The sequence below is a fragment of the Cherax quadricarinatus genome, unplaced genomic scaffold, assembly GCF_038502225.1.
Source record: "Cherax quadricarinatus isolate ZL_2023a unplaced genomic scaffold, ASM3850222v1 Contig6115, whole genome shotgun sequence".
Classification (NCBI taxonomy): domain Eukaryota; kingdom Metazoa; phylum Arthropoda; class Malacostraca; order Decapoda; family Parastacidae; genus Cherax; species Cherax quadricarinatus.
The window spans coordinates 1-10,901 of NW_027201141.1; the positions used below are offsets into that span (position 1 = coordinate 1).

Consider the following 10,901-nt stretch of genomic DNA (forward strand, 5'->3'; position numbering starts at 1 on the left):
GCAGTGTTCCTTCTTTCTAATGTTTTTATGTTCTTATGGGACATGAGAGGCAATCAGGTTTGATCTGAGGAAATGAGTGGTAGCTCCAATTCCTTGGATCAAGAGCCCTTCACCAGTATCAGGTTCACTCTTCTTTCTCCTTCAAGATTCAGCCATAATTACCATGGTCAGCATGACTCCTTGAAACTCGCCAAGACAAAAATATCACACCTCTCATTGGTGACTGGAACACTAAACTATTTAGATGCATATATTAGCATTTTGTGTGTAAGGGTGGAGTGTTGGGGAACCACATTATTATTTGAGATATGAATTTTTCAGCCTTTCATGGGCAGAAGTTTAATGTAATGCTGTAAAACATTTTTAGTACAATTTAATTTCATAATTATTGAAAATTAATAAAGGTTAATGACACTTCATTTATTGTTGTTCTTTACTCATAGTTCAGCTGGCTGATACAGAGCAGAGTGGGGATCATAACATCACAGACAAGTTCCACGAGCTGAAGAGAACAGACACAGAAAACGAGCCTCACCTGTTCCAGATAAGCTGTAGGTGTCATGAAAGCCAAGGACCTTTGGAGGGCTTGCAACAGGTGCCAGAGATGTTATGCACTGAAAAAGAGGACTTTTAGTAGAACTAGAGGCTAGCACTCCACATGGATTTCAAGGTAGAATGAGGTAGGCCCATGTTTGATGACAAAAGAACCTAGTGCTCGAGGTGAATCCAAATCATGTAAAGGGATTTTTATATCAATAGAAAAAAAGCACTAATCCCATTTGAGTCATTCAGCTATAGTGTTGGTTGCTAGCATTGGATGGGCAACCACTAGGTGCCACAGAGGTCAAGGTCTCGCCCACTGGTCTGATAATGTACAATAGTCCAAAGGTAAAAACAATGATTTTACAAGAGAATGTAACAGTCATTTGCAAAAATAAAACTGGATTGTACACAATTATATGTGGCTTTGACTTTAATAAAGAAAGATATGCAGGAATAAGCAATTTTATGCAAGTTCTCTTCAAATAAAATTAAGTTTACAGTAAATTTCAGCTATGTTGGACATTATTCTACAAGTGAAAGACAAGTGCTGCAACACTACAGTACTCAATAGGCAGCTGATGAGGTGAACGTCTTGCACTGAATAATGTGCAGTTTGCTAACAAGCCAAGTCTGATAGAATTGTACACTGTGGACTTTGCAAGGTAAGAAATATGTATGTGTACATATGGAATACATAAGGGTACCTCATCAAGTGGTGTATGGAGTGATAACATATTCCTTTCAACAATATAAACTTCTTTAAACACTATCAGCAGTATAGTAATCCCTACAAATTTGCATTCCTACAAATCCTATGAAACTAAAAACAAGTTAAAATACAATGTACATAACAGATTTTGTTTCAGTATTGGGCTTATTTTTGTTTCAGAGACTATTTCTTTTATGAACAGCACATACTACACTTCAATGTGGTTGTTTCTGATGTAAGAAATGACAAAAATATGAAGGGGTTTGAGCATAGGAAAGATACTGAGCAAGAAAAAGATAATCTATTCATTGGTTAACATCTATATAAAAAAAAGTCGAGTTATTGAAATTTGTGAGTAAAGAAATCCATGAATTTGTAGGAACAACTGGGAATAAAAACTGTATGTTCCTTCTATAGCAACACACGAAAACAAATTAATTTTCATTCTGTAATAAGCCAAGCTTCTATGAACATTCTGATTGATTCACATATTTTTTTTTGTCTTCAGCCACATGCCAATATCAATATATCACCAAAATTAATTATATGTTATCCGTTTAAAGTCATATTTGCAGACTTTAACTGTCCGGTAAGTACCATTTTGCTATAAGCAGTGTCGATCGTTGTTGCAATAGTTGTAAAAATTAATACATGTCATTGGTGCAAATTATTACATTATGTATTACTCTCAGGGGAGGAGAATTATACCTGTATGGGTCGTATAGCACCTGGGAAATCTGGAGCCTCTTGCTGGCATCACGGTATTGCCCTTCAGGGGTCATAGTTATAAAATAATACTGCCATGCAATAACTATACACAGTAAATTTCAGCTAGATTGCATAGCTCATTTTGGTGCAAATTAAAAAAAAAACTATCATGTTAGTTCACAAAAACATATCTATCAATGTATAAAATAAAAAATTAAAACTTATTTTTTAGAATAGTTTGCTTGTTTCATCAATTAGCTTAAAAGGCATGACATGCAATATCAATCTCAGTGGTTCATTCATATTACAAAATTTTAATTCTTAAAAAAAATATTTTAATTTTATTTTATTTTTGAAACTGTGATAAAAGTAAAACTTATGTAGCAACTACAGTAATGAAGCTTGGCTTGTTAAAGAAAGGCTCCCATTTTCATCAAATTTGTTACCACAGAAATGCCCAGAAGGAATACTGAGTATTACAGTACTATACAACACTCCAGTGGTGTGATATTTATCCAGTACCTCAGTAGGGAAGATTTCATCAGTTGTAACTGCAATACATTGATACTGGACTTAGAACATTTAAACTCTTATTACCTTGTGAGGCTAATTATTGATTACAAAAATACAATGAATATAACTGCTATAATTTTCTTGGTTATTAATGTCTGAATAATTTACATCATTTAGAATTGGAATAACATGTAGCTGTCATCCTTATCCATACACCATTCATTCTCTTGTAATACATACCAACCTGTAGTACTGTATATATTTCTTACTATAGTGTGCCTACTATAGACTAAATTGTTTATTTCACATACCGACTGCAAGTGGACATTTTAAATTTTTACTTTATCTGTGCAATGTGCATACAAATGACAATATTCCATCACAAAGCAAAAATTTCTGAATAGTTTTGTAAATATAGTACATATAAACATTATGGTTTACAAAAAATCTAAAACAAAATGTTCTAACCATAAAGATATACAAGTACACTATCAGTTACAGTTTATAAGCAAGAAAAATATGATATAACAAATACTGTATGATAAATGGTTTAATCTGTGACTTGGCTCAGCAATATGAGTTGACATAGTACAATACAGACTAACACATTAAAAAGTGTGTATAAGATACACTGCTGGTTAAACACTTCTTTGACCAAATACAGAATAAAATATATATGAAAGGGCTGTGATCTCAATATACTTCAGGTATTTTTTCATACTGCAAATATGTAGTTCATTATATATTACAATCTGCGGATCCTTGAAGAATCAACAAAATCTTATTGCACGCAGCATTCACTGCTAGTAATTCCAGTCGACCTCTACTACAGCCATACTTCAAGTACAGTACATGTATATATATATATATATATATATATATATATATATATATATATATATATATATATACACACCAATGCTGAAACATTCACATGTGCACACAACAGTGATAAAGTACAACTCTACAATAATATCTGTAATGCAACTAATGCATTTTTCCACATATAATTCTTAGTTGCTTCACTATGAATATAGCATCTATCCTCTTACCGTATTTCCTTACACTAACTATGTACATCACTATCACAATAGTAGGGATAACACTTTTATCAGCAATAGGGCTTCCTCTTGAAGATGATCACAATATGCACAGATGCATGCTACACTACAGGGCACTACAGTGTCCCTAAGCTTCCTGGCACTTATGTTTTATTCACTGTTCCAGAGTTGAACACACACAGTTAAGACCATATTGTGATTCTTGTTTCACCTTCAGAATTGGGATGCCCACTGCAAGAGGCTCCCCACTGACCTTTCATCAGGAAACGATATACAGATTGTGAAATTCCAGTGCAGAAAAAATGATAAAAGTTAAATTACAGGGCAAAATACTGTGTACTATACATGAAAAATAATTTTAGTATAAAGACAAAATGTTTAGGGAGTCATGTGCCCACTTTTAAACTGCATTAGTAGGGCTAAGAATTGACCGCTTTCGTTGCCTGCAGAGACTCTGAGGTGGGATGATTTGATCAATGCATGGTATGAAGACACTGCGGGCGATGGGCTACGAAGACCGTGTATGGGCTTAAGAATTGTGTAGATGTGGTGTTTTTGTTGAGAGTTGTGAGGTTCACGTCTCCGCTGAGGTATATCGCCGCCTCGTCTTGTCTCTTACACCCTGCCATGGTTCTTGTGTGGCAGAGTGGTGGTGTGGGGTCGGCGGGGGCGTGGATCAGGAAAAGCAGCATAGCTTCCGCCAGCCACGTTTCCGAGAGGTGTCATCTGTGTACTCGAGTGTGTTGCGCCCAGCATGGCTGTTAAGAGGCTCGGTGGCCCCATCTCGTGTACTTCCACCCATCTTTCTGTGCCTAGAGAAAGACCGTTTGGAGGACCCTCCTCGACTAAGTGTTGGGATATTGCGGGCTTCAAGGGCAGCTAGGATGGCTTGGTCAAAAACCTCCTTTAGGTTGCGCTGTGTGAGAGCCGAGGACTCGACATATCCAACTGCCCCAATCTGGTGGGCCAAGCGACGAGCTGCTACCTCTGTCACTGGTTGCTCACGGTACTGCGCTAGTTCTATGAGGACCTGGGAAATGATGATTATTGTTAGTGTCCTTAAGGGATCTAATGATATGTGAAATTGGAGACTAATAAGGAAATTTTTTTAATAATGAAATACACCTGTAGCACTGACAACAAAGTTAATTTCCACCCTACTGTCTTTCTGAAAATGTGCCCTGATACTAGTGAAGGGCTCTTGATCTATGGAATAAGAAATAGCATCCACTTCCTTGGATCAAAGCAATTACCTCCCATTCCCTAGGTGCTATATACTGGCACTTTCCCATGAATATATCCCGCAACATAATTCAGCGTGATTAATATCTTTAATATACAGTATTACTCTTATCATACAAAATTATACTCCTTGGGTAGTTGGGTGTGTAACTGTATACATGTAATATTGTAGACTTACTGTTATCTTTTCCTACAGGGATATCAAAGAACACTTCAATTTCTCACTAACTGTAAGCAGAGACCAGTTCTTTTGTATGTCCATCTTCAGTAAAAGACAAACACAGGAATGTAGATGCAACAGAGGGGGGGGAGGGGAGGGAAGCTCCATTGTAAGCACTAAACCTGCAGAGTTTGCAGTGTCTGGACAATCAGATTCAATCCAAGGAAGGGGAAGCTAGTCCATTTCCTTGGAACAAGGGACCCTCACTGACACGAAAGAACCTCCACTGAAGGGGGGGAATGCAACTGCACAGCCCCCCCTTTAGTACCAGTGAGGGGCTCTTGATCCAAGGAAGTGAATATATCCTCCCCTTTGGATTGAACCTGCTTGTTTCCCATTTCTCATGCACTGTGACCCCTACGAGTTTAGCTCTTTCCTGATTATAGCACTACAGTATTAATAGACTACAAAGAAATACAGTATTTAAATATTTCGAAATCAAACAAAATACCTTTTAGCTTTGTTGTTTGGCCAGTAAATTTAAATTTTCCTACCAAAAAAAAAAATGTGCTATTTTCATTTGTCTGCTCTTGAAAGGACAGGTGCTCTAAAATTGCTATATGGTTACCAAATTATTTACTTTTTACATAAATTTATACTGGACTCCAGTACTTGCAATATCAACATGTTTGACATGAGAATTAAATTAATGCCATATATATTTTAGGGTGAACCACAAGCAAATTACTTCAAAACCCATAAAAGATAGTGCTCGACTATCATTTCCTCCATACTCACCTCTTGACTCTTTCCAATTAACAAATCTCTTGCCACCCTAGAGGAAGATACAATAATACAGCATCTCATCATTTACATTCAATAACTTACCAAAATATTCTTTGTATCTCCAATACCTTTCATTTCTTATCCAGTCTCTCACTGATAAGTCTATTTTCTCCTCTGCTTTTTTCAATTTGCCGTTTTCCTAAAATTTTATTAGCTAAATTTGCCGATTATTATTATTATAATCAAAAAAGAAGCGCTAAGCCACAAGGGCTATACAGCTAAATTTGCCGAAAATGACTCCATTCTTTTCTATAGTCTTACGAACTTTAACCACTTTTTTTCTCCTCTCCATATAATCTGCCTTCCATACAAAATTTGTAGAGTATGGCTGGGGAAAATGGAGATTAGAGGCATGGCAGATATGAGAGGAGATAAGTGTGACAGGTGTAAGGGGGGAAATGTTGGGGCATTGCCTTGACTCCTTTCCTATTCCACTTCGATATAGGTGGCCTGTTCCATTTTGTATTTCTTTGTTCCTTCTCATTTCCCATATCTACCTGTAATATCTTATTTTTGAAAATACACTAGTATTTTGGTCAGAAATGCTAATCCAAACTTCCCTCCAATGCCACGGGATTCCAACGTCTGTGAACAACAGAAAGATACCACTCGGTGACTTTTCCTACAAGAACACCGAAGAGGGAAGGGTGGCTAGATAGTGACCTGTATAAGGTAAGGGAGAGGGAGTATTAGAAAAACTCGTGGGCTAATAGCTGAGCTGGAAGGCAGAGCTACAGCATCTGTGTTGGTGTAGCGCCTTACTGGCTGGAGTGATCCAATACTGAAATGGAGATAGCTGTGCGGAAACTGGACTTTTCATACTGGTGTAAGTAGATATTCAGTTGTCACTTTTTACTGTATTCCCAGTGTTATATGTCTAATGACAAAGAATGATCATCACTTAAGTGGCATGAACCTAAGTGATACCCTATGTATGTCAGCTGAGTATTCACCTACTTGGCTATACCGTGAGGACTGAAAAAGACTCCAATTTTACCACCATATAAGTTTTATAAATTATTATTTTTTATTATCACACTGGCCGATTCCCACCAAGGCAGGGTGGCCCGAAAAAGAAAAACTTTCACCATCATTCACTCCATCACTGTCTTGCCAGAAGGGTGCTTTACACTACAGTTTTTAAACTGCAACATTAACACCCCTCCTTCAGAGTGCAGGCACTGTACTTCCCATCTCCAGGACTCAAGTCCGGCCTGCCGGTTTCCCTGAATCCCTTCATAAATGTTACTTTGCTCACACTCCAACAGCACGTCAAGTATTAAAAACCATTTGTCTCCATTCACTCCTATCAAACACGCTCACGCATGCCTGCTGGAAGTCGAAGCCCCTCGCACACAAAACCTCCTTTACCCCCTCCCTCCAACCCTTCCTAGGCCGACCCCTACCCCGCCTTCCTTCCACTACAGACTGATACACTCTTGAAGTCATTCTGTTTCGCTCCATTCTCTCTACATGTCCGAACCACCTCAACAACCCTTCCTCAGCCCTCTGGACAACAGTTTTGGTAATCCCGCACCTCCTCCTAACTTCCAAACTACGAATTCTCTGCATTATATTCACACCACACATTGCCCTCAGACACGACATCTCCACTGCCTCCAGCCTTCTCCTCGCTGCAACATTCATCACCCACGCTTCACACCCATATAAGAGCGTTGGTAAAACTATACTCTCATACATTCCCCTCTTTGCCTCCAAGGACAAAGTTCTTTGTCTCCACAGACTCCTAAGTGCACCACTCACTCTTTTTCCCTCATCAATTCTATGATTCACCTCATCTTTCATAGACCCATCCGCTGACACGTCCACTCCCAAATATCTGAATACGTTCACCTCCTCCATACTCTCTCCCTCCAATCTGATATTCAATCTTTCATCACCTAATCTTTTTGTTATCCTCATAACCTTACTCTTTCCTGTATTCACCTTTAATTTTCTTCTTTTGCACACCCTACCAAATTCATCCACCAATCTCTGCAACTTCTCTTCAGAATCTCCCAAGAGCACAGTGTCATCAGCAAAGAGCAGCTGTGACAACTCCCACTTTGTGTGTGATTCTTTATCTTTTAACTCCACGCCTCTTGCCAAGACCCTCGCATTTACTTCTCTTACAACCCCATCTATAAATATATTAAACAACCACGGTGACATCACACATCCTTGTCTAAGGCCTACTTTTACTGGGAAAAAATTTCCCTCTTTCCTACATACTCTAACTTGAGCCTCACTATCCTCGTAAAAACTCTTCACTGCTTTCAGTAACCTACCTCCTACACCATACACTTGCAACATCTGCCACATTGCCCCCCTATCCACCCTGTCATACGCCTTTTCCAAATCCATAAATGCCACAAAGACCTCTTTAGCCTTATCTAAATACTGTTCACTTATATGTTTCACTGTAAACACCTGGTCCACACACCCCCTACCTTTCCTAAAGCCTCCTTGTTCATCTGCTATCCTATTCTCCGTCTTACTCTTAATTCTTTCAATTATAACTCTACCATACACTTTACCAGGTACACTCAACAGACTTATCCCCCTATAATTTTTGCACTCTCTTTTGTCCCCTTTGCCTTTATACAAAGGAACTATGCATGCTCTCTGCCAATCCCTAGGTACCTTACCCTCTTCCATACATTTATTAAATAATTGCACCAACCACTCCAAAACTATATCCCCACCTGCTTTTAACATTTCTATCTTTATCCCATCAATCCCGGCTGCCTTACCCCCTTTCATTTTACCTACTGCCTCACGAACTTCCCCCACACTCACAACTGGCTCTTCCTCACTCCTACAAGATGTTATTCCTCCTTGCCCTATACACGAAATCACAGCTTCCCTATCTTCATCAACATTTAACAATTCCTCAAAATATTCCCTCCATCTTCCCAATACCTCTAACTCTCCATTTAATAACTCTCCTCTCCTATTTTTAACTGACAAATCCATTTGTTCTCTAGGCTTTCTTAACTTGTTAATCTCACTCCAAAACTTTTTCTTATTTTCAACAAAATTTGTTGATAACATCTCACCCACTCTCTCATTTGCTCTCTTTTTACATTGCTTCACCACTCTCTTAACTTCTCTCTTTTTCTCCATATACTCTTCCCTCCTTGCATCACTTCTACTTTGTAAAAACTTCTCATATGCTAACTTTTTCTCCCTTACTACTCTCTTTACATCATCATTCCACCAATCGCTCCTCTTCCCTCCTGCACCCACTTTCCTGTAACCACAAACTTCTGCTGAACACTCTAACACTACATTTTTAAACCTACCCCATACCTCTTCGACCCCATTGCCTATGCTCTCATTAGCCCATCTATCCTCCAATAGCTGTTTATATCTTACCCTAACTGCCTCCTCTTTTAGTTTATAAACCTTCACCTCTCTCTTCCCTGATGCTTCTATTCTCCTTGTATCCCATCTACCTTTTACTCTCAGTGTAGCTACAACTAGAAAGTGATCTGATATATCTGTGGCCCCTCTATAAACATGTACATCCTGAAGTCTACTCAACAGTCTTTTATCTACCAATACATAATCCAACAAACTACTGTCATTTCGCCCTACATCATATCTTGTATACTTATTTATCCTCTTTTTCTTAAAATATGTATTACCTATAACTAAACCCCTTTCTATACAAAGTTCAATCAAAGGGCTCCCATTATCATTTACACCTGGCACCCCAAACTTACCTACCACACCCTCTCTAAAAGTTTCTCCTACTTTAGCATTCAAGTCCCCTACCACAATTACTCTCTCACTTGGTTCAAAGGCTCCTATACATTCACTTAACATCTCCCAAAATCTCTCTCTCTCCTCTGCATTCCTCTCTTCTCCAGGTGCATACACGCTTATTATGACCCACTTCTCGCATCCAACCTTTACTTTAATCCACATAATTCTTGAATTTACACATTCATATTCTCTTTTCTCCTTCCATAACTGATCATTTAACATTACTGCTACCCCTTCCTTTGCTCTAACTCTCTCAGATACTCCAGATTTAATCCCATTTATTTCCCCCCACTGAAACTCTCCTACCCCCTTCAGCTTTGTTTCGCTTAGGGCCAGGACATCCAACTTCTTTTCATTCATAACATCAGCAATCATCTGTTTCTTGTCATCCGCACTACATCCACGCACATTTAAGCAACCCAGTTTTATAAAATTTTTCTTCTTCTCTTTTTTAGTAATTGTATACAGGAGAAGGGGTTACTAGCCCATTGCTCCCGGCATTTTAGTCGCCTCATACGACACGCATGGCTTACGGAGGAAAGATTCTTTTCCACTTCCCCATGGACAATAGAAGACCGACAAGGACTATGGGTGCTCGGGGGTTGTGGTGACGCAGCTCCGGCAGCCACTTCTCCCTTACGTTGTGGAAGGAGGTGGGCGACACGACGCTGAAGCACACCAGGAACACGTCAGTCTGAGGATAGCACAGCGGCCGCAGCGAGTCGAAGTCATCCTGTGAGAAAAACTCTAATAAACATCACATTCTCATATTTCTTAAAAAAATAATACATTACATAACAAGAACTATTTCTTCTGCATTTGTCGTTAGGGAGTGGTAGAGGCATCGTTCTGTCAATTCATTCTCAGGGACTGTGTAACTCTCTATTGGATCTGTGCTCCTGTTCCCCAAATTAAGCCTGAATGCCTTCCACATCCCCTCCAGGCGCTGTATAATCCTCCGGGTTTAGCGCTTCCCCTTGATTATAATAATAATAATGTATAACCTCTGCGAGTTTAGCGCTTCCCAATTATTAAAATAAATAATATCCTGTGTGATAAGCTGCCCAAAACCCAGACCCTAACGTTAACTTGACCAACATTTACCTAGATCTCTTTTCTCTAGTCTATATCGATTCTAGAAGTGGAGGCACCAAACTAGGCCTGCATACGGCATGATGGCTTATGTGTGGAAGCATCTGAGCTTTGTCAGTCTCTCATACGCCACCTAGGTTATACATAATTACACAACACAGGCAATATGAGTTTAGAGCATGTCGTTATTGCCTCGAACAAGTGCTTGCAGGCGATAATAGGATATGTACAAGAGAATTATCCACTGACGACACTG

The 10,901-nt window shown here is 38.9% G+C and overlaps 1 protein-coding gene across 1 annotated transcript; it reads right to left on the bottom strand.

The window, feature by feature from the left end:
* Positions 1-419: 419 nt before the first annotated feature.
* LOC138852269 (cell division control protein 42 homolog) lies at positions 420-10,286 on the bottom strand (the record flags this gene model as incomplete). The annotated part of the gene is given in 3 exon segments (XM_070082023.1): positions 420-4,564; positions 9,191-9,200; positions 10,108-10,286. Coding segments are annotated over 3 exon segments (543 nt in total), but the record flags the coding sequence as incomplete, so codon positions are not given.
* Between the last annotated feature and the right edge of the window lie 615 nt (positions 10,287-10,901).